Source organism: Canis lupus, chromosome 1 (genome assembly GCF_048164855.1).
Source record: "Canis lupus baileyi chromosome 1, mCanLup2.hap1, whole genome shotgun sequence".
NCBI classification, from domain to species: Eukaryota; Metazoa; Chordata; class Mammalia; order Carnivora; family Canidae; genus Canis; species Canis lupus.
Genome location: NC_132838.1, coordinates 42,171,686 through 42,196,141, shown reverse-complemented (window position 1 = coordinate 42,196,141; position 24,456 = coordinate 42,171,686). Strand labels below are relative to the sequence as shown.

Sequence of the window (24,456 nt, the reverse complement as noted above, 5' to 3'; positions counted from 1 at the left end):
TAATGGCACATGTTTGCTTTTTAATAGTTGATGCTTAATTAAAATATATGAGGATTGTGACCTTAGCATGTAATTTTTAAAAATTTCTTTGAGGGCAGCCTCAAAGAAACCGCTGGTGGCTCAGCGGTTTAGCTCCACCTTTGGCCCGAGGCATGATCCTGGAGTCCCGGGATCGAGTTCCACATGGGGCTTCCTGCATGGAACCTGCTTCTCCCTCTGCCTGCCTCTGTCTCTCTCTCTCTCTCATTCTTTGTGTCTCTCATGAATAAACAAATAAAATCCTTAAAAAAATTTTTCTTTGAAAGGTCCAGGACAACAAATGGCTGTGCTGATCAAGCCAGTTAAAATATTTGACTTGACCTCTTTGAATCCTGATGTGGATGATGTGGAGGCCTTGTCTTCTGTTCACTTTCACTCCCTCACGGGCCTGGCCCTGAAGTCAGTACAGCCTGAGTCCCAGATGCTCACATTCCAGAAGAAAGGGGGTTCTTGCACACTCATATTACACATTTGCCAGACAGAAGAATAGGAAAGAGAAAAAGATTTATGAAAATAAATTGAGGATCCTTCATATTCCCAGGTTTGTTTCATGAGGACAATTATCTCCTTTTGACAGATATGTCTAGATTCATTTACCCAAAAATCAAATATATATTAGTCTGCTTAGCAAAGGCCAACCACACTAAAAGGGTTCCATTATGTTGAGGCCTTTAAAAATTCACTCACTAATACTCTTCCACTAGTGGATGGAGATCATTCGGTGCACTTTGAGATAACATTTGGACACAAGCCAAAGAAATTTCATTTTCAGCATAAGGAATATGTATTTGAAATTAAAATAATATTCCTACATATATAGCAGGAGAGTGCATTAGCTCTATAGCAGGCTCTATGCTGGGCATGTAGTCAAGGAATCAACTGTGAACAAGACAAGCACAGCTCTGGTCTCACTGAGTTTATTTTGTACAACTATACAGTAGAACACAGGCATATGAATGGAAAGTTAGAAGCATGATAGTTCAGAGCTTTTAAGAGTACTGCAAAGAGGAATCTTCCTAGACCTGGAGAGTCATAAAAAGCTTCCTGAAGGAGATGATGCCCAAAGGCAATACTTAAAGATGACTTAAGAGTGGAGCTAAGAAAAGGATGGTGCTGGAAACAAATGTTCTGAGTAGAAGGAACCGTGTGAGCCACAGTCTGGAATGAGAGAGTGCTGACTCCACCTCTCCAATCAGAGATGTTGGACTGTTGGAAAAGGAACAGCCTCTCTGTAAGGCAGCCTTTGGAGGAACAGCATCCTGAAGGAAGAGGTAAATGTTAGTTTGAAAAAAGAAATGAATTAGGGCACCTGGATGGCTCAGTGGTTGAGCATCTGCTTTCAGCTCAGAGTGAGATCCTAGAGCTCTGGGATCAAGTCCCACATCTGGCTTCCCTCTGGGAGACTGCTTCCCCCTCTACAAGTGTCTCTGCCTCTCTCTGTGTGTCTTTCATTAATAAATATATAAAATTGTAAAAAAAAAATGAATGAATTAAAGGGACTATTTAATTTAAAAGATGAGGATGTAGAAGAGTTTAAGCAATGGAATGGAAGGACACAAGGAAAAGATAGGGGAAGAATAGCAGCAAGGGAGAGGTGGTTGAGGAAAAAGCAAGACAGTAGTGTGATCAAGGAAAGATGGTGAGAGGGGCATACGTCCTGGGACGTGAGCCAGGATATCAGTGAAATGGAGCACGGGGATTTGGGTAGTCCAAATGCCAAAGAGACAAACCCATAAATACCAGGAAGGTTAAAAGTGTAGTGAGGACACTTGGACTTTTCAAGGATCAGGACAGAATGCACTTCCATCCATCCTTGTATGGATGAGGAGACTTTGGTCTCACAGGAGGGACCACCTGAATCTTGAATGGTTTGCTTGGACTTAGAGAAGCTCTGAATCTAATGCAGCTCATCGAAAGCTCCTGAGGAGTGGCCCACACCAACGCTGACCTGCAAAATCCACATCATTATCAACCAGCTCTGCAGGTGAGGCAAGGCTTGGAGATACTTGATCCCCTTATCTTTAACTGCAGCTGATGCTTTTCTTTGAATAAATTCCTAGATGTATAATTTCTGAGTCAAAGATGAATTTTTGGTATTATTGATCCAAGGTTCATTTATGAAAAGTTCATACCAACTTATATTCTCATTGGGTTAGAGTGACCATCCTTCTGTATCCTTAAGGATATTGGATCACTAAAAAAATTTATATGTCACAGAACTGCATCATGTTTCTGAGACAACTCTATCGCTTTTTTTTTTTTTTTAACTCTATCGCTTTTATTTTGCATTTCTTCTTGCATTATCTTAGTCTTATCCTAGGCTGTAACTGCAAGGACATTTGTATAGCAAACAGCCTTGGAAGATATAGTATCTCCCTCCGGGGCAGAGGGGAGATATGTTTATTGTCTAGAGAGTAAAGATAATGGCTCCCTTCAGGTGCAAAGATGAGAAAGATTTGCTACTAGCCGTTTATGACTGCGGATTCCTAAATTCAGGATTCCCCAGCTGTGTCCAGTATGCACCTGGGCTACTCTGCACACATGGGTTTGGAGGAACAAGGGGAACCAATGCAAATGTGAATGAAGCTCATGCCTGCTGTGCTGGGAGAAATAATGTCCTTTATCTTTGACAGACGAGTCTCATATCTTCTGCCAGCAATCCACGAGTCTGATGCAGCCTAACTTTTAGCTTGCAAGTTGAGTAACATTCCAGCCCCTACACAGTTCTGGATAGTAATATTTTTTTTTCACAGTAATTTCTGAGCTGAGTTGTTGACCATGCAGGCTTTCTCCTGCCTGGATTTCAGGGAAGGACGATGCAGGCAAAGGGAGTAGTGCCTATAAAGACAGAGACAGGTTTTGGAGGGCTTGGTAGAGGATTTGATTCTGTTTTTTGTGTAGAAATTTTATGCTGGCTAAGACCAGGGGAATAGAGGTGAATGAGTCCGGATGTGATAAAGATGGTGGCAAAACAGCCAGGTTGTAAGCTGTTGTAGCAGGTCAAGAACAAAGGTACAAACCAGAGAAGGAGTTCAGAGGAATAAAGGAATATTAGATTGGGGAAAGTGACAATTCAGGTGATGTCCCATGGGGAAAAAATCTCTTTGCACTCAGGAGGGAAGTCTAAGCTAGAGTTGGTGTTTTAGGAAACAGTGTGAACCAAAGTTTAAGCCTTAGGTGAGTTCATAAAATCAGACAAGAATGGGATGGAGAACATTTAATCTCACAAACTTGAGACTTATGGAGGCCAGGCAGGTGACATACACTAGTGAAGTGAACCACATGTAAAATTTCCCCCAAAAGAAGCAATAGGTACAGCAGACTTTTCTAGGACGTGTTTTAAGAGCCTTTACTTTCTGTCCAAAACATCTGCATGCAAGTGCTCCATGGTTGCTTTAAATCTGATGAAGTCGGGATCCCTGGGTGGCGCAGCGGTTTGGTGCCTGCCTTTGGCCCAGGGCACGATCCTGGAGACCCGGGATCGAATCCCATGTTGGGCTCCCGGTGCATGGAGCCTGCTTCTCCCTCTGCCTGTGTCTCTGCCTCTCTCTCTTTCTCTCTCTCTGTGTGTGACTATCATAAATAAATAAATATTAAAAAAAAAATAAATAAATCTGATGAAGTCTATAATGGAGAGCAAAGGAACAGCCTCCCCAAAGGTTAAAGCAAATCACCACGTTTTAGCATGATTTTTGCCCTTAGAATCCCTCAGATCTCGCAGAGTTGCCTCACAGAGTCCAGGCTAAACAGGCCAGACTTTTTTTTTTTTCTTTTAATGAAACTGGGAATTGGGATTTTTATGTTAAAACTGTTTAAAAATGTGCAAGCCAGGTTCAGCTTCTGGGGCAAGGTCTGGTCGTGAATGATTATATGAGGACCACATGGAGAGCCATACTTTGCCATTCAAACAATAGGACATTTGGGAGCTTGTATTTGCCCCACAGAGCAGATAATTTGCTCACGTTCCAAGCCCTGTTCTTTTACATTCAGCTGAATAAACACAGTTTTAGAACTAATGAAGTAGAACTGCTTGCAGCTTTTTTTCCCCCTATTGTGTGATGCATCCTGTCTAAGCCATTGTCAGGAAAATCAAGCTTTATTGTTTTTCATAAAGTGGATTTTGCTCATGGGCATGCACCACCATTGTAAATTGGGCATGTTTATCTCTGGCATCAGAACATCACAGCTTTTGGGCCCTCCCCTCTACCTCACCGGACTTCAACCTTACAGCTGCACTTTTGGTTGTTCTATGTTGTCCTAACATCCTCAAAACCAGTTATTGGGAAAGGTGTTTTGGCTAAATGGAATTTCAGAGAGGGGCCTGACCACCTGACTCTACATTACCATGTAGATTCTTAGTCTGAAAGAAATCTGGAAATCTCTCAGAGTAAATATCCCTGGAATTCTAGCAGCTTTTCTCTGACCCACCCAACAGAAACTCCAAGTAAGGATGTTGGATTTTTCTTTAAGATTTATTTTTTTGAGAGAGAGCAAGAGCAAGCGTGAATGGGAGGAGCAGAGGGAGAGGGAGAAGCAGACTCCCTCGCTGAGCAGGGAGCCCAAAGCAGACTCGGTTCCAGGACCCTGAGATCATTGATCTGAGCCAAGGCAGACACTTAACCAACTGAGCCACCCAAGCACCTCAAGATGTTGGATTTCTGAGGGTGGCTGCTGTGAATTTTACTATTGGAATGTAGTCCCTGTTGTTCTTCCCTCCTTCATGTCTCTGATTTGAATGTTTTTCTCATGTTTTGTGTTCAAACAAGTTTTTGACTATTCAATCATTAAATATGGAACACTATAAATAAATAGTCAGGCATGCTGCAGAGCTAGTAAAAATACTTCCATCTCAAGGGGTCAAATGAATCACATGCTAAATTTTAGAATATTCTTCCAAAAAGAAATTTATGGTCTCCTATAAAAGAGTTGTTTTCAGGGGCACCCAGGTGGCTCAGTAGTTTGAGCAGCCAACTTTTTTTTTTTTTCCAACTTTTTTTTCTTAGAGCATTTAGTTTTTTGTTATGAAACCATAATTGTCTTCTGATTGACTTACTTCACTCAGCATAATACCCTCCAGTTCCATCCATGTTGAAGCAAATGGTGGGTGTATGTCCTTTCTGATGGCTGAGTAATATTCCATTGTATATATAGAGCACATCTTCTCTATCCATTCATCTTTCGACGGACACCGAGACTCCTTCCACAGTTTGGCTATTGGGGACATTGCTGCTATAAACATTGGGGTGAAAAAAAACATTGGGGTGCAGGTGTCTCAGTCTTTCACTATATCTGTATCTTTGGGGTAATCCCCAGCAGTGCAATTGCTGGGTCGTAGGGCAGTTCTATTTTTAACTCTTTGAGGAACCGCCACAGTTTTCCGAGTGGCTGTACCAGTTCACATTCCCACCAACAGTGCAAGAGGGTTCCCCTTTCTCCACATCCTCTCCAACATCTGTTGTTTTCTGTCTTGTTGATTTTTGCCATTCTCACTGGTGTGAGGTGGTATCTCATTGTGGATGTGATTTGTATTTCCTTGATGTTGAGCAGCCAACTCTTGATTTAGGCTCAGGTCATGAACTCAGGGTCCTTGTATCAAGCCCCTCATTGGGCTCCATGCTCAGAGGGGAGTTGGCTTGAGGATTCTCTCAGTCTCCCTCTGCCTCCCATCTGCCTCACCCTCATTCTCTCAAACAAATGTTAAAAAAAAAAAAAGGTTTTTTCAAATGCACTACCCATATTCTGAAATTTATTAATTTATGATCATATGCAACAATATTTTGCATTTATTAACCTTTTTAATGCAGCATAATTCCACATTATCTTGATGTTTCATGGTCTAGATCACTCATAAGGAAAGAAAAATGTAAAAAAAAAAAAAAAAAAAAAAAAAAAAAGGAAAGAAAAATGTGAGAAGCTAAATGTGAGGAAATGATAATGTTTCCACGTTTTTTTAAAAACCAAAATCATTGAAAAAGCATGCCTAAGAAAGCTCCAGGTCTTACCCACAGAACAAGGTTTAAGTTAAAGACATATGTAAATTAACAAAAAGTTTGAAGCAGTTTCTTTTTAGTGCAATCCCTTTCTGGCTGATACAATTGAGCACAATTACCACTGCCTTGATAGTGGAAGTTATGTAATGTAGAGAGGATGGGAGAGTGTTTTGTTTTAAGATTTATTTATTATTTGAGGAGGAGGGGCAGAGCCGGATGGGCTCCATCTCATGACCCCAAGTATCATGACCTGAGCCGAAATCAAGTGTCTGATGCTGAACCAACAGAGCACAAGGATGGGAAAGCTCTTATTAACATTTGCACTTCAAACTAGAGATTAAAAAACATTCTTTTTAACAAAAGAAAACAAAAATGTTAATATTCATATTTAACAGCTGTGTTTATAGTTCATTACAAGCCTGATTTTTAAGATTTTTCTGCTTTTCCCTAAGGATTTATGTATGGAATTTACACAGGACATTGTTTACTTCTCTAAATTGACCTTTCATGACTTACAGAAAACCCCATCTACTTTCAACCTCAAGACAGAAAAATAAGTCAGATGGATCCTCAATGTGAAGTTTAGAAATTCTCTACTTTAACACTCTCAAGAAAAATTTAAAAGTTATTTTCCTCTGTATAAAGAAGTTAGGAAAAAAAAAAAAAAAGAAGTTAGGTAACATTTTCGTTATGTTGAGGTAGGTTATTATACTTGTATTTGGAAGTAGAATTGCTTAAGAAATGGTCTGTAATTACCAATTTGCAGTAACATGCTTCTGTTCTATATACAATTTTTGTCAAAAAAATTTGGAACAGTGTTATACTCAAAAAAAAATCCCACATTAATTTGTGCCCCCAAAGCTTTGTTTTAATTCAATAATGAAATAGTTTAAAAGATGTCTTCTGTTACTACCAAAAGTATATATATATATATATAATCTAGTGATTGATCTAATTTAGCCACCGATCAAGAAAACATTTACCATTATTTTAAAAGTGATCCAAACATACAGAAAATGTTCTGTCACTGAAATGTGGTATATTGTCATTAACCCTGAGCCACTGTCTGCATGGCTTGCAAGACAAGACAAAATATTAGAACTAAATTTGTTTGGAAAAACCTTGACCTACCTAGAATAAACATACCAATTCACACTATAATTTACTTTCACTTTACAAACTTTATTAAATAATGAGCATTACTAACTTTCATTATCTTATATACAATATTTAAACTATCTTTTCCTAGATGCATTTTTTTTTTTGCACAAAGAGTAGGTGAAAAGTGAACTTTAAAAAAAAATTGAACCTTCAGTACAGAGACCTAATAAGAACTTGACATACTTTTAAGTACATATAACTTTTCCCCCAATTATATACAATCTTAACCCACCTCCAAAAGAAACTATCTTAAACAAAAGCATTTAACTGGTAACATTGAGGAAAAATACAAACATGATTATACATATACACACAGCTCTCAAAATCTGCATCCTGGCTGACAGAAGTGATCTATAAAGATTTGTCCTAGAACCTAAAGACAATCACATAGACATTTTATACAGCAAGACATCCCCCTTCGTGCGGCAGGGTGTATTCCTATAGGCAACATCAAAGTCATGCAATGAGACACTGGTGTGAAGAATCAATTTCCAAGAGCAAGACACCACAGTAATATGGACAATATAGAATTGGGGGTCACACAAACTAAAAAAGCAAAAATAGGAAATTGCTTTCTTAGGACAAGAAGAATCAGTAACTGTTTGAAAAACCACTTAGGGATACCTCTAGCAAGTCTAAGAATATACTTTCCTACAGGGCTTGTCTTTTCTGATACTCTCACTATTAAAGACTTGTGTCAAGTTTAAAGAAAGGCAGTGAAAGCAGGAATGTTTCTAGAACCATGCCATTCAACATGGACTTGGTTTTATAAGCTACAAGAAGAAAGAATAGTATAGAGAAGCAAGAAAGTTGGGTTATTTTTTGTTACTTAAAAGGAAAAATGAATGCCACAGGTACCTGTTTGTAAAATAAGGATGGTTACATCTGATGTTTCATGGTTAAGAGAGGAACAGGACTTACAAAGAGGAAGAGAATTACGGTTGGATGTCACCAATTGAAATCGGTATCACTGCTTGCCTTCAAATGAAAGCCCAGGTCCCCTTTGCTACACATACATAAATGAAAATTGAGCCCATCGGGGAAGGGGTTCCAGAATGTAAAAATGCTTGAAAGGAGAATACAACATTTGTGTTTGAGAAAACATTCTTGTTGCATCGACTGGAGTCTTCCAGAAAATAGAACATTTTTATAAAATAGCAACAGATCCGCCTTCACCTTTCTCTTTCACTTCTTTTATTTTGCTTTTTACGCACAAGATCTTGTTTTCGTTTTTCTGTTTCCTTCCATAAAGCCTTAGATTAGTACATGATTATCACAATGGACCATTAGTTGAAGACCACAATTACATCAAAGACGGTATTAGTCAGAGCTTAGTAAGCAAAGATTCTTGTCTTTTATGTGCCTCAAAACAATTAGAAAAGGCCCCCATGTTATGCGGACTTCGGAAAATAAATTTCATTGCAGCCAGTGAAATCCTCAAGGTTGGGATCAGGTCATTTGGCTGAGGTACAAATCTCAGGAAAGTACACATGAAAAACTGCTCTGGAAAGGCTGGCCTGAAAGTGTTTTATGTTGGCTCATGTTTTACTGTGTGTTGATCAGAGATATGCACAAAAAATAGCCCGAAGGGTTCCTATTTCCACCCCTGCCTTCAACTGCAATATGAGGAGATCATCAAGTTGTTCCCCATCCTTTCTAACAGGTTAGTCAATTTGCATTTTCTTGTTGGGAAGTTTCCTTTGAGCACCTGAGGGAATTATGTTACTCCAGCAATCAAAAATCAACACGATAAGCAGCATATTCTCCAGAAAGTATCCAGGAATACAGGCAAGGATATATGCTTACAGAAAATATTGGTCTTGCTCCCTTCTAATGTCCAATAGCTACCCAATTTCTGCCATAGAGTGAACAGACGTAGGGGTAAGTGATGCAGAGTGAGACGAGCATGTATACTTCCATTCGGGATCTCTAGCTTAAGCTACCCTAGGGTCTTGTTTCCAATGTAACCAAAATGCCAGGCATAATAAGCATGATCCTTGAAATAGTTTTAGTTTCTCTTCCTTTTTAAAACATGTGGAAAAGTCTCCTTGCTGCCTTTGGGTCCTAGAATAAAACCACTCGTGGCTTCTGGATGATAGGAGAGGACTCTTGCATTTCTTAGACTCTGGGCACTATTGTCAGGATACGGGAGCAGATATCATGGCCATGATGTTAAAAAACAAAACAAAACAAAACAAAACAAAAAACAAAGGCTAAAAATATTCAAGTAAGATTGACTTACATGAAGCATGAAGACAGTCAGCATCAGGAACACACTGTTAGATGCTGACACTGGCTCTACAGTACGGTCCCGGCTGGAGTGTCAGCCGTTTCAAAAAGTTGTGCTGTAAAAGAAAGCAGGGTTTACACTTCTGGTTGTTACAAAATTGTTTTAATCTGGTACATAGAAAACACCTGTCAGTATCTGTCATGTAGGAGCATAATGCGACGGTAACTCGGTGGCTTCTGCCAAGAACCTCAGGCAAAGCTGCTTGAACTGAGACACTGAAATTTTTCCCTCAGCGACTGGACAATATTTTGCTGGTTGGGAGACGGGCCCCTCCAGAGATAGTCGTTCAGTTTGTCCGAATCGCTGTACGATGCCAGGTAGGGTGAAATCCCAAGCTTGTCACTTATCGGCTTTTTTGGAGTGCATGGACTATTCAAAGAGTAAGGGGTGCTGTTGGTGCAGGGGTCCTCCGAAAAGTCAGCTTCTGCAATCCTTGGGTCAGATTTCTTCCTCCGACCATGGGATGGCTCTACTTCTGACTCGTCTTCTTCAGATCTTATTTCCACATAGTCGTCTTCGTCTCCTTCAGTCTCTTTGAAATTGGAAAAATAGTTCTGTGTGGCTATTTGGGCATTTAAGGGTACATTTCTATTGACTACCAGAACCTTCTGTGAGTCTCGGAGCGTGAGATCTGAGTGTTTTTCAGGGCCCTGCTGACACGGGTCAGCCATAGCTGGCAGCAAATCCTGGTGACTCTCACACCTCGAACTTTTGTGGATAGACAGTGGCTGTTTCTTTCCCATTTCACCAGGGTAGCTGATGGAGTCCACCGACTTGTTTATCAAGATTGAAGAAGAGGACTGAGACCTGCTATAAGGCTGAGATTTCGCACTGATGCTTTTCCGACCCAACGAATTGTAGAGGTGGCCCTGATACGAGTTATCTTTGTTGGGCTGGCTGACTATCACACTGTGTCTCTGCAAGGAGCACAGCAGAGGGTCAGAGGTTTGAAGAGAAGGCACAGAGCAAGCTGTGGACAGCTGTCTTGGAATGCTTTTTGTACTGATCTCTAAAGTAGGATGTTTTGACTTCAAGTCTTGCTCTGGCCGGGGACAGAAATCCACTAACTCTCCATTACTATAGGTTGAATGCAAAAGCCAATCCTCACTGCTAAGTTGGGCCTGGGAAGATGATGTAGATCTGAGGTTGGAGGGCTCTTGAGGGCTGGCCCAGCCATCCTTCTGAGTCTTACAAGGAGTCTCTCTGAACACAATCTGGTCATACAGCTGGGAATACTCAGCGATCCTGGCACCTGGAAGGCAAATATGGAAACAATAAACATACGTGGGATGATTTCTACATGCAAATATTAAAGAAATAAAAATCTAACACTTTAACAAACATTTTGAAAAATTTAAATACACAGGACCTTTAAGTTTGAAGATGAGTCATTAATCATTGAATACTAAGCAACACGAACTAATAAAATAATCCATAGTTTAATAAAAAATAAAAATGTAAAAAGAATGTCACCTAAAGGTTCATTTAAATTGATCTAACTCTGGATTATTTTATTTTAGGTCTGCAAATGTTTGCTATTTGTAATGAAAGTTTCTAGTGTTCTTTACAAGCATGAAATAGTGTCAATGCTAAAAAACAAAACAAAACAAAAACAAAACAGGCATTGTAAAAACAAGAAGGTCAGCACTTAAACCGTGGTCAATGAAAAATAAGTAGTCATTAAAAGGAAGATGATACAATCTACCATGCAGTGGCTACCTTTGGGTTTTCATTAGCCTTGACTGCTCTCAGACAAGGACTCCCAGAAGAGTCCTCTCCTGGTGGCTGTTCCTGTATTTCTTGTTTCTGGGCAGCAGTCTCCTGCCACTGTCTGGGAAACCAGTGTCTACAGGAGGGCCTCCTTTCCAGGATTTCAAAACCATGTGTATTGACTGACCCGCATCTTCTTTCCCATCACCAAGAAGCCATTCACTAAAGTCTATGCTCCTAAGATATTGAGAATGAGTCATCTGTGCATATAATTGATAATGTAATACCCTCTAGTATTTGTCCAGAACAGGATTTGGCTTTTACTCCATGAAAGCTATTGCCACTTCACATTCAGCTATGAGGCCATTCTCCTCTCTGCTCCACTTCTTAATACAGACATTTCTAAAGATGTTAACAGAACCGAACCGTGCTATGGATAGAATACTCTCTTGGGGCAGGAATGATTTCAGAGACAGAGCCCAAAGATGTCAATTTCAAGAGCTACTGCACCGCCCCCCCCACCCCAATCAACCCAATCCAGGTACCCATGAGACTGCCCTAGAATCAAAGAATTCCATGCATCCGATAAATTGCCCACACCACATCTACACAGTCTCTACAAAAGGAGCTATCCCATATATGATGGCCAGCAAGTGACATTACATTTCCTTCTTCTTTAAGCTATTAATATTTTTAGTAGCCCGTTGTTAGCAAATTATTCCTTGAATTTAAACAAAATATTTAGTTGAGTTTCTGCCATTTCTTTAAACTCTTTTATTAGAACAGAAGATATTGGCTGTTATTCTGGGTGCCTTTAACTGCAACCTTCTCAAATTGTTTGCCTCCCAAATCTCCCAAATTGGAGTAAATCATCTGTTTACGTTTTCATAGATCCCATAATCAGATCCTCCAGGTTTTTAAGCCCAAATTCCTTGGAATAACAGAGAATCTTAGTTTAGAATTCCTAGTAACAAAAACTTGAGCTATTATTCCTTAAGTGGTAAAGACTTTTAATACCAATTAAATTTGGCAACCCCTTAAGAGATTGAAAGTTTCTGTGAACACCAAAGTGCCTATGTTAGCCATTCTGAAATCTATAATATTTAATTAACTTTATAGTTAATAGCCCAAACAATGGCAGCTAGACCTTGAGACAGTCGCTGGTAATTAGTGGCACCTGATTGTCAAATGATTCTGCCCAAACCATTCTCCTCTATGCTGTGGCCCTGAATATGATCCCAAAGCTAAGTCAGGAAGGCCCTAACCTTCATAAAGTCCCAAAGATGACAATTTTGGAGAATACAATGAGAGCTAATGAAAACATCTGGTTAACCTATTTGAGTACCAATGTTTAACCATAAAGTTGTGTAAGAACAATTAGCTTTTGACTTTAGAACACGATAGGCCAGATGACCTGAAACCAAGATAACCACAGTGTTTTTCATGCCTCTTTCTTCCTTAATCACACTCTTCTTCTTCTTCTTCCTTTGCTTAATCAAATCTTATTTATAGCTAAAGACCCTCTATAAGCCCTACCCCTTCCATGAATCATTTTCTAACCCATTTCTCTCCTCTGAAATCTTATATTCTTAGTGTGGGCCATATTATTTAGCTATACGCTACACAAATGCATGGACATGCATGTACACACACACATAATCTTGTGTTGCTAGTTGTTTTACATGGGCTAGTTTATCATTTTAGCTAGTCCATGAGCACTTAATCTTGGAGAACAATCCTTGCAGAGCACCAAGCATAATTCTAGATACAAATTGGTCTCAAGAACTACATAATTATTCAAACAATTTTTGGACTGCATTTTATTTTAAGCCTAGGGTTAAAAATGGATGTGCTTTCCCTAAGACCATACCACAGAGAGTGGATGGGCAGCCTAGAAAATCTGGGGCATAGTAGAGGAAAAAAAAAAAAAAAAAGAGGCAGGAATATAGTCTTTGATCAAAATGCTTCCTATAGATAACTCAAAATGGGCACAGTTTATCTTTGGATAATAAAAAGTTGACCATTTATAAATTTGGAATAAAAAGTATCACATGAATAGACCAATATACTATACCTTTCTAAGTTTTAGGGATTTGTGTTTTGTCTGTCTCAGCTGGCACTCTAAGAGAGTCTGTAATTTGTTCAATGGCAATGTGAATAAAAGAATGCTTCCAAAACAACATCTGTCATTAAACAGATTTCTTTAACCAGACTTATAGGAAATAACCAGTCCAAGATGACACCTCTGGTCTAAAAACCTTAGTATTAGTCAGCTAGATCAAAGTTCCCCATCATCCTTAGTTCTGGCATCGATATCCTGTATACAATATATATGTTATCATTATGTGACAACCTCAGGGCTGTGTCTGGTTTATTTATCCTCTGTAAGTTTAAGAGGAGGTGTTCTTAGAATTCCAGATAAAAACTGGAAGTGATCCTTGCTGAGATAAGTATGAAATACACTGTTTTCAAGACAGAGGATTACAATCAAAGCTTCTGATGCTGCTTGAGATGTAGACCAAAGCATAAAATGTTATTTTGCCTTCTCTACACGAACAGGAAAATTCCTCCAGCCTATATGCGGCTTTCTCCCATGTAAAACATCACAAAAAAGGAACCCAAAGGCCTCGTTTGCCTCAAAGACTATCAAGGGGGGAGGCCTGACTACACAGGAATGCCGGCATGCTACAACAGGCTCTGAAGAGTGGGAGTCACTAGACCTGGATGGGTGATTTAGAGGCAGAAATCTGACCCGGGGCCTGTAGACCCCCGCCAGAGAGTTCAATAAAGGTGCTCGAGAGTTTCAGCAGGTGAATAGGGCGTTCCTCCTTCCGTACAACACCGAGAGCAAGCTCCTGGCAAAGTGGCAAGGCCCATACGAAGAAGTCTGGAGAATCGGTCCGTTCGATTATGACGTCCTGTGCCCAGATAAACAAGAGAGAGAAAAGGAGTCATCATGTCAACTGATTGAAAGCCTAGTGGGCACAGGAAGTGGTCTCGATCCACCCAGATGGAAGATTCCTCAGGTCCGAGAGATGGCAGGCCCTAGGGACATGCTCCTGCCAGATAGCGGTGGAGACCCCACTCTCAGAAGATGACTTTAGAGATCTCCTCCTCTCTGTTGGGGAGAACGTCGGTAGTAACCCACCATGTCAAGAAAGGACCCAGACGCAGAGCTGAGAAAAAGATCCCATAGGATCCTAAGAAGACATCAATAGGCAAAACAAATGGAAAATAAACCAAAAGTAAAAAGCAAAAGAAAACCCCAAAGGGACATCTATGAATACTTAAAAGGTGGATAAAAAAAGAAGACTATTCAAGGTGGTTGTAAGCCCTAATGATTCTACATTGAAGGACGTGCTTCTATCAAGGTTTGAGTTTTGCAACTTAATGAATGGTCCATGTTCAAAACAACCTGGCTCAGGCAATTACCACTTTTTAAACAACAGTCTGGTATAATCCTTCATCATCAGAAACCTTATTCTATTCCTTCCATGTTGAGTTGGTGGTTGCATTGTGCATGCACTACTGTTTCCAATGCCATCTATGCCCCAAACAGCCCTTCCACAGCTGGAACTCTGTCACTTTTTCCATGTGTAACAACAACCAGCTTAGCAACGCTAGCAATGGAAAAGGTACACAAATTAATTCAAACAAATTCTTGCAAGGAGAAAAATACATGGCATCTCGTCTCTCACATTCATACAAAAATCACTTTTCACCTTCACTTTATTTAAAAAGAACAACAATTCAAGAGAGTCCGTAAAATCCTTTAGGTAGCAATTTCAGGGCTTACCTTCCCTATTTATTATGAAACTGTATGAGTAGCTCTAGAAAAAGATTAAAGCTTTGGACAATTCTTAAACACTCCCAAACTTAAAATTCCCTATAGATTCTTGTTGTAACTTGTGGCTTCATTTAGGATTTGGATATCTCCTTCTTACTCACTTTCTGCAGAGATAAAGAAATCAATCTCAAAGAAAGGGGGCTAGTGGCATCAATCTGGCCAGATGAGCCATGTCACCATCCTAACTACCTGAATGTGCCTTGATATTGAGCCATCTGGGTTCTACTTTTAATTGGAGACAGGTCTCCTCTCATTTGATACCAAGGTGGTCCTTTGTCAGAAAATCTAGGGTTGGGATTCTTAAAATAGGATCAAAAGGACACACTGTTTTAAATTGCAGATTCCTGGGCCTAACCTCAGAAATCTTTCTGGGTCCAGAGGTGAAAAGCTCCTAAGGTGAGAGCCAGGGTCCTTGGGTTTCTTCTTTCCATGACAATCATGTGTCTCATTTGCATCTGTGTTCTCAGTATCAGATTTTGTCTCTGTACTTTTTTATAACAGAGAAAGAAGTCAAACCTTCCTTTAGTCCTAATCATACCGATATCATACCTGAGATCCCAGTTTTCTGCCCCACAAAGGAAGCTTGATTGAAAGAATTATACTTTTTGGAAGCTATCTGAGAATACCAAGTGAGACAGTATTAAATGCATGACACCAGCTATTCTATGGCAACTATTTAAAAAAGTCAACTGGTAAGAGAAATACATGAGAAAACATCTGAGGTATATAGGATGGACAGCTTTTTAAAAGTGGGAAAAGCCTCCTATTCATCTGTCAGGATGAGTGGGCATTTTTGTTAGGATTCTGGAGCAACCCTATTCCACATGCTTCCAAATCTTCAAAGCTGACACGAGCCATGACACGTCCCGGCACAGTGATACACAGGGAAAAGCTCTACCTGCCACAAGTTCAACTGATTGCTATTTTTCATACTTCAGATTAGTGAAAACTTCTTAAAATATCAAGTCTGTAGAGACAGCGTTATACAAACAACAAAATCTCCGAGAACCGAATCTTGGCTCCGACTTGTGCGACTCTGTGAGCTAAAGTGGGAAAAGATTAGTCATGGCCTTGTAGGTGTTTGTAGTTAGGTCTGTGGTCTCAATTTGAGAGAACGAATGTCTGAGTGGCAACGTTCTCACCATTTCGAGGACTTTTAGAACCTGAAAGCTGCCCTCTCATCCTAATTTCAAGAAGGAGGGAAAGCAGTGTGAAGGAACGTACCGATGGCAGGACCCCCTTGCTTCTTTTCTTCCAAGATGGCTGCCAGGTCTTTGTGCGTGGATTTATGCTGCTGGCTGGCCAGTGGCTGTTCCAACTCTGGGCTTCTCACTTTTAAAAGTTGATTTGCCTTCTTGATCTTCTGACTATACTGCCTGGCCATCATAAAAACCCTGCTTCTTGTCTTATCACTGACATCCATCCCGGCGTCAGGGATTTCCAAGTCTGATTGGGACAGACTGCTGCTGTTGGCCAAGTCATAGGGGTTTTCCATGGGAGGTGTTTCACTGGCCAAAGACAGCCGGTTAAGACTCATAAAGGAGGCTTCTTTAGAAATCAGGTCCTCTTCAAAAGGGCAGTTGGCCCGGCCAGCTCTGCCAGGCTTGTCTTTCAGGGGCGTGAGGAAGGTGTGACCTTCAGGAAGCGAGAGGGTAGACACAGAATGCGCCGCATCTCTGCCCAGCTCAGGCGTGCTCTCGGAGTGCAGCCTGTCTGGCACGTCATCTTTGCTGACAGGAAATGCTGCGAGGAGCCGGTCTCTAGCTTTGACTTCGTTTTTCTTGATGTAATTTTCCAGGTCATTCCAGATTTCATCTACTTCTTCAGACAACTTATCAGATATAGATTTATCACCTATAGATAGGTTACAGCTGAAAGAGTTATAGAGCAAACTCAAATAATCATTATCAGAAGGCCCCTGGTGGTAAGGAGCTTCATCCTCACTGAACTGGAGGCTATCCTGGGAAATGAAGGGCCTCAGACTGTCACAGCAGGCAAAGTCGGCTTCCAGACCTAAGAAGGTGCTCCTCTTGGGACGCTTTAGGCTGCTGCAGTTAAAATCCAGCGAGGGTGCATCTGGGAGCCCTATGGTGTCATAGATGTTTTCCTCAACCATCTGGAGTTCGTGTGTGCTTTGGTTGGATGCCTGGCAACCTGTTAGAGCTCCATCCCTTTTTGTGTGCAGAGAGCTCTTCTCGTGGCCAGCTTGCTTCTTTGAGAAGGCTAGCTCTGGGGTGCTCTTGGGGCGAACAGAGTCCCTGGCTATTTTGAGGGGTGTGGATTCAGCTTCTTCCCGTTTTGCAACCATTAGTTTTAAGTCCTCGTAACTTATGTTATCATAGACATGGTCTATATCATCAATAGTCAACTCTATAGATGACCCAAAGGGAGTCATTCCATCCTGCCCTTCTGTTTTAGGGTCACTCTGTAGTTCCCTTCGGGGGCTGTACTGAGAGCCACCACTGTCCCTAATTCTTATTTCAGGAGTGCATGTATTGCTCTCACCAGCGCTACTGGCCCGCCTGACAACCCGGTGGCTGGAGCTGGTGGTCTCTGTGGGCTCAATCTGTCCCATGTGCCAACTGCAAGGGCGACTGGAAGTGCTGTCTTCACACAGTCTGGTAGAGTTCAGATCTGAGGAGGAGAAGGACGGCACGAACATCTGATAATCATCTTCATCATCCTCGTTCTCCTGAGGGGACCGACGACTGGGAAATAAGGCTTGTCTGATCTGGTGGTCTGTCCAGATGTTTCTGATGGCTCCACCCCCACGAAGCACGTTGATAATGGCAGAACTGCTTGGCTGGTTGTTCCTCTGGGCGGGAGATGGCCGGGTTGAGGTCCGCTGGGGAGACCCTTCCTCTCTGGAAACCTGAAGTGGATAGAAACATATTGATTGAACTGCCATGACATGGACACATAACATATGACGCTTTCTTGGTTTTACACATTGCTTCTCTCGCTGGACTATAATGTTCATAAAGCCAATGATCAGTACATGTTGTTGATATTAATGGAGTTGAAAAGCACCTCTTCAGATTTTTACAAAAGGGGCTGAAAGGACAGGAACTGATATTTACTTAGAAATAGGTTAGGCCATTTGCAGACATTCTCCACACTTAATGTTCATAGTCACTTAGTGAATTAGACATGATTGTACCAATTTCACATAAGGAAATCCAGGATCTCTCCAGTCAGTAGAAAGGCTAGGGCACAAACTTAAGTCTGACTCCAAACCCCTTACCCTAATGCAGGGAATCAGCAAAATACAGAAAACTCTTAAATACTTCTAATAATGTACACTTGGTAAATAACATTATATAAATGAACATATATAGGTATCAAGGGCCATTGTATCTGGTTTCTATCTGATGCTTGACTCCCAGGAGTTTTTTTGTGATTTCTGGTATATGAGAAGCCTCTGTCAGTAATCCGACTCCACACCTTAAAGCTTTCCCTGAAATCTGCAGACCTACGATGCACCTGACTGGCATTGCCTTGGTTTATAGATTCTAGGCAAATTTTTGGTTTATTAATTCTAGCCTTTGTTGCAGACATGTAACTTAATCCATTGTTAATTTAATAAACATTTTACTTTCTTTCAAAATACATTTAATTAAGTAATATTTAGATACTTGTTAGGAAATAAAATATTGTGACATTAACAATTTCTAATTAAAAAAAAACCCAATGGAGTCGTTTATAACTTGTAACCTTTCTTGACGGAGCTGAATTGTGCAGATAGAGGGAGTGGACAGTCCTCTGACGCCCTCTGTAGGTATAAGAATTAGCTTCAAAGAGTTGAAAGGGTTAAGAACTGTTCAAACTCATTAGTAGCAAGGACATATTTTCTGGTCAAAACACTATAGTAACCTATTAGAAATGTCAAATTAGAAGAATGAAAATTAGCAAGAATTTTTCATCACTTGTCGATGAAATTGGGATACATATTACCTTGAAATAACCTGCTAACAATATGTCTTTCTATCTGCCTGCCTGCCTGTATACCAGGAAGGAAGAGTAGGGAAGACAAGAATAAAATTTCATCCTGAATGCTATTTTTCCATGAAAACTTTGAAATTAAAAAGAATCTCATTTAATCTTTTGCTTTTTTTTTTTTCACACAATCAAATTGTTGACCATTTGAGGCCTAGGAATGTATGAATATGCACATATATGGATATATACACACTAAATATATATATATAATATTTTATTTTATTTATGGCTCTATTTTTTTTCTTTACCCTTTAGTATCTCTCCCTTATTTCTTACTCAGATTGTACTGGTATCATGTTATAAAATACAGACACCCAGTAACTATGTTTTATAAAATTAGTTAGTATTAACTAGTGAAGTCATGACAAAACAATCTGAAAGTGTAACAAAAGGATTTTGTGAACAGCCAGAAGTAATACCTCCTTAAAATCTTCCATCCCAGAAAGATTCCCAGACACTTTAGAAAATTAGAAAACCTGAATTTTTAATATCAAAAGATATTTTTTAAGGTAATTACTTGAAAGGAAGATAGCAGGACTTTGGAAACTGATATTTTACATAAAGTAAATCATTAGGAGAACTGAAATAGCTCTTAGATGGAGAAATAATCAGTATGTGGATTTGACATAACGTATGTGGTTTAGATATCTCAATTTCAGTAGAACCATGATGAACATTTCCTCCTCCCCATTTTTCTACATTCTTAGCCTTATAGCCATTAATAATAAGATGATGATAGCTACTATTTGTGGAGCACTTGCTTTGCTCCATATTCTGTACTAAGTACTTTTTCTTTTAAGATTTTAGTTTTAAGTAATCTCTACACCCAATGTGGGGCTTGAACTCACAATCCCGAGATAGAGAGTCACATGCTCCGCTGACTGAGCTAGCCAGGCATCCCTGTACTAAGTACTTTTAAAAATACATTTTTGCATTTAGTCTTATAATGATTATGTACATTAGCAAACTAAGTCTTGGTAAGGTTAGCAACTTGCCTGTCATCTTATAGCATAGGATTGACAGAAATGGATTTGAATCTATACCTGAATCCAAGCATGACTTTAACAGCCCCCTTCTCTTTCTTGCTCTTGCTCTCTCTCTCCCTCCTTCCTTCCCTTTTGTCTACACACACACACACACACACACACACACACACATGCACGCACGCACGGCCTTAGAATATGTATTCTGGGAGAAATACGAAGCTATTATTAAGGAATGTTTCCTGTTATAAACTCTTTAACCATTAGTAAATCTGTTCTCCTTGCATTTGGTATTGTTTGTTCTTGTTAGGAGATGGAATTTTACCACTAAGGAAAAAGTACTTTGCTTTACTTCTTTCTTGTCTTCAAATTTTATGAGGTTTAGTTAGTCCCCATATGGAGACTTGGCTTGATCACTATTGTCGAAAGTTTCCAACAAGCTCTTGAGATTCCATCCTGAGGACTGGTGGAGTGATCCCTTCTACCTAATATGAACCAGAGCCTAGCTCCATGATCTTAGTTTGGCTGCCTTAAAGAGGAGGGAGCCTTCTGCAGTACTTGTTTATGAAAACAATGTAGATTTAAAAAAATCAAAATTTCATGCTGTATTTCAGGAGAATAACCAACTAATAAGTTTCAAAAGCTTCCAAATATGTGCTACTTGAAAAAAAATTCACATGCTCTAATTAAGAAAATTACTTTGAGGTAAGACTGTTGATTTTTAGACATGTGATTGGACTTATTGGAAAGATACAGCATTTATTAATAAGGTTACTTGGGCCCTGTGCTCAGGAGTGCTACAGTGGAATTGTGGGGAAAGAGTTTCACAACTGCATCCTTACAGATATAGAACATTAAACAAAACCCACAATCCATTCTCTAAGAATTGTTAACCTAGATAATTAGTCAGTAGACAATGGGACATGGTTTACTCAGGTCAGGATACAATATCTATTCTTCATAGGTAATAAATTTTGATAGACATCTTCCAATAGAGCATATCATTTTTAGTCCTCCTCTCTCCTAACCTTTTATCAGAGGAAGAAAAGTCCAAACTTCATATGATGAAGTTTCATTATACTTCTCATCATGCTTCTCATACTAGTAGCCAGCCCATATTCTTAGAAGGGGATCTCTGTGACCAAAGGCTGATGTTTTGATAAGAGGGCAACATACGGGAGGCAGGAGCCTTGGTCTTATATGCTTAGAGGTGCAGGGCAATGTGGGGTGCGTCACACTAGTCCTTAGGATATGTGTAGTACACCCTAGGAAACCTTACAGCTTTTGAGGTGAGAGGGGGATGAAGAAATCATTACCTTAGTTCTGAGAAATGAAGCCAGAGGAAGAGGGAGGTTATAAGGATGAATCGTTACTTAAATCCATCTCAAACTGTAAAATAATTGCTTACCTTTGGAATACGGGCTGGGGGTGAGATATATAAGGGTATCTATACGGGGTGCCTAAGTAAACATTTCAAAATAAGAAATGTAATAGTGTTTACCTTTTGGATGTCTTGTGCTGTTTCTGAAAAATAAAAGATTTTAAAAGAATTAATTTTAAGGTTTAAAAATGTACTGCATGCATATGTTAGTACCCCTATTTTACAGGATTTTAAAACTTGTCAATAACTGAAGCCCAAGAGGCATTGGGGCCCTTTAGACTTCATTTTCAGAAAATGTCTCTCAGTTATCCTTGTTATATAGCCTGTAGTATATGTAGAAAAGAAAAAACCTTACATACATCTGAGTGTCAAGTACCTTTCTTAATCCCTGAGGGCAACAGACTAGTTCATGTTAATAAGTTTCAAAATCTTCCCCCCAAATATGTATCATCTGAAGTACATGCCCTAAGCCATGAAAGTCACTTAAACACAAGGCTATGCTTTTGTTAGTTTTTAAACATTTTATTGGTTTTCACTGAACAATACAGATAGCATTTAATACCAGGGTCACCTTGGCACTGTGCTAAGGAGCAGTTCAGGTGGGTTTCTGGGGAAGGTGTACCTAGCCACATCCTGACAGACTCCCTTTCAGATACCTCGATGACATGTGGCTCATCTTTAAACACTGTTTAATTATGAAAGCATATCAAGAAAACAGTGATCGATTCCTCTCAGCAAATCCCACCCTGTGGAAGTTACCATACTTATAGCAGTTTGATGGTCCTCTTCCCAGCTCCCATACCCACTGGCCCCAGCCCACCACAATGCATGGTTTTGTTTTTAAAATAAAAGTGCAATATGCAGCATTGTATTTCCTGCTAAATATATGTGGACACACTTGTCGTAGGTAGAGAGGTATTCCATTCTTTTTGACTACTACAGAATATTCCACATAGTATTCCAGGATATACTACAATTTATTGGACTCTTTTCTACTTGATGGGCATTTTATGTGCTGCAGAGAACACACACACTTGGATCTAGCCACACTTGGGGGAGCACTTATATATAGGAAGTGTACACTGTGAAATTTATAAAGGTGAAAGAAGGGAAATTGTTGAGTCAGGAGTAAATGTGTATTTTAAATTTAAATGGGCATTACCAAATTTTGCTCCACAAGGGTTGCAGATATTTATACACTATTCATTTTGGAGTGCCTGTTTTTCTGTATTTTTTTGGTTGAGCTTATAGCTTTCCCTTCTCTATCTCCTTTAAATGTATTTAAATGATTTTTCAGATTATTAACTTGAGTGACCATTTATAAATTTTATTCATGATTTGTGTTTTTTTTCTGTGATACTGCCCAATTACATTCTTTGCCTTTGATTTTTATTTATTTAAAAAATATTTATTTATTTGAGAGAGAGAGAATCTGAAGCAGACTTTGAACTGAGTGTGGATCCTGATGCAGGGCTCAATCCCTGACCACGAGATCATGACCTGAGCTGAAACCAAGAGTTGGATGCTTAACCGACTACGCCACCCAGATACCCCTCTGCCCTTTAAAAGAGAGTCCTTTGTCTCTTCTCTTTGACATACGGAATTTCTTTACATAATAGTGATATTAATATTTTTATACCAGTTATCTACATTGCAGATATTTTATGTCATTTGGCTTTACATTATATAATGGGGCTCTATTACTTATAGAAGTTAATAAAATCTGTCAATTTATATGGTGTTTATGCTTTTGTATGGTTTGACTCAGTGGATAACAGCAAGAATGAAAAAGAAAAGATATTTTAGGACTTACCACTGGTCTTCAAAACTTTATGTGATCTTGAGGAAGGTTCTAGGGGAAAAAATAAGGCCAGCATCATTTGCAAAACCAAATCAAAGTTTTTTCTTTTAAATTATTTGAGCAAATTATTTGGGCTCTAGACACTTTTTAAAATTAAATATACCTGAATCCCTGTCACTTAGAGACACTTAACAGCAAGACATTCTCTCTGACTAAACTGTAGGATAGAATTTAAGCTGCGCAATAAGGAGTCCCATAATGGAAAACGACCCTACCCACAACTAGTAGAGCAATTTCCCGAGCTTTACCTACCACATACAGGGTGACAGTGTTCAATTTTATATCCTTAAGCCGGACCCCTCTCCTGAGCCTCAGACCTCTAATGCTAACAATCAATCAATCTGGCGATTCCCCCAATGTGCCTGCAGACTGAGCAAACCTAACACGCCTCAGACTCACCAGTCTCCCCTATAACTGTTCTTTCATCCATGTTCTTATTTTTAAATAATATTTTATTTATGTATTCATGAGAGACACAAAGAAAGAGGCAGAGACATAGGCAGAGGGAGAAGCAGGCTTCTTACAGGGAGCATGATGTGGATCTCAATCCTCGCAGTGAGAATCACACCCTGAGCCAAAGGTAGATGCTCAACTGCTGAGCCACCCAAGCACCCCTCATCCAAGTTCTTATCTTGGTTGTCATGGACATTACCTACCCAAGTTAGCTATCAGGACATCATTCTAAATTTCTCCTGTTTTCCTCCATCACAGTCCTATGGGATCTCAACATTCTTCCTTCCCCTGCCAACCCATTCATCACTGTCTTAATCCAGGCCTTTATCATCTCTCCTCCAGACTAGATGGACAGCCTACTTCAGGCCAGAATTCTCTTTTTAAAAGGCAAACATTTCATTGCTGAAAATCCTTCTGTAGCTTGCAGGATCAAGCCCATACCTTCTGTAGCTCCAACCATTTCTCTTTCTGATTTACCTTGCACACCTCCACCTCCACCCATAGCTCCATCCCATGTTCCAGCCAGGCCAAACAACTGGCAATAGAGGTCTGCTCTAAGGTGTGCTGGCTCAAATCTCAGGGTCTTTGCATGTGCTATTCCTGCCCAATCTGCCTCCTCAGCTCCCAGACTCCATCCCAGGTGCTCTGCTCTGGGAAGCCGTCTCTCTCCTAGAGAGTTAATGCCCCCTCTCTCTACTTTATCTCTCTCTAAGCTTCCTTGCACTCAACCTCTGCCACAGTC

The 24,456-nt window shown here is 39.9% G+C and overlaps 1 protein-coding gene across 5 annotated transcripts in view; it reads right to left on the bottom strand.

Moving 5' to 3' along the window:
• Positions 1-7,190: 7,190 nt before the first annotated feature.
• Positions 7,191-24,456, bottom strand: part of PLEKHG1 (pleckstrin homology and RhoGEF domain containing G1) — a 224,429-nt gene continuing 207,163 nt past the window's right edge. For all 5 annotated transcript variants that reach the window (XM_072827783.1, XM_072827755.1, XM_072827762.1 and 2 more), the window contains 4 exons: positions 23,214-23,252; positions 21,521-21,543; positions 16,262-17,909; positions 7,191-10,732 (listed from right to left, as the gene is read on the bottom strand). In XM_072827783.1, the coding sequence (XP_072683884.1) occupies positions 9,669-10,732; positions 16,262-17,909; positions 21,521-21,543; positions 23,214-23,252 (2,774 nt within the window). In that variant the 3' untranslated portion in view covers positions 7,191-9,668. The remainder of the gene's footprint in view (positions 10,733-16,261; positions 17,910-21,520; positions 21,544-23,213; positions 23,253-24,456) is intronic.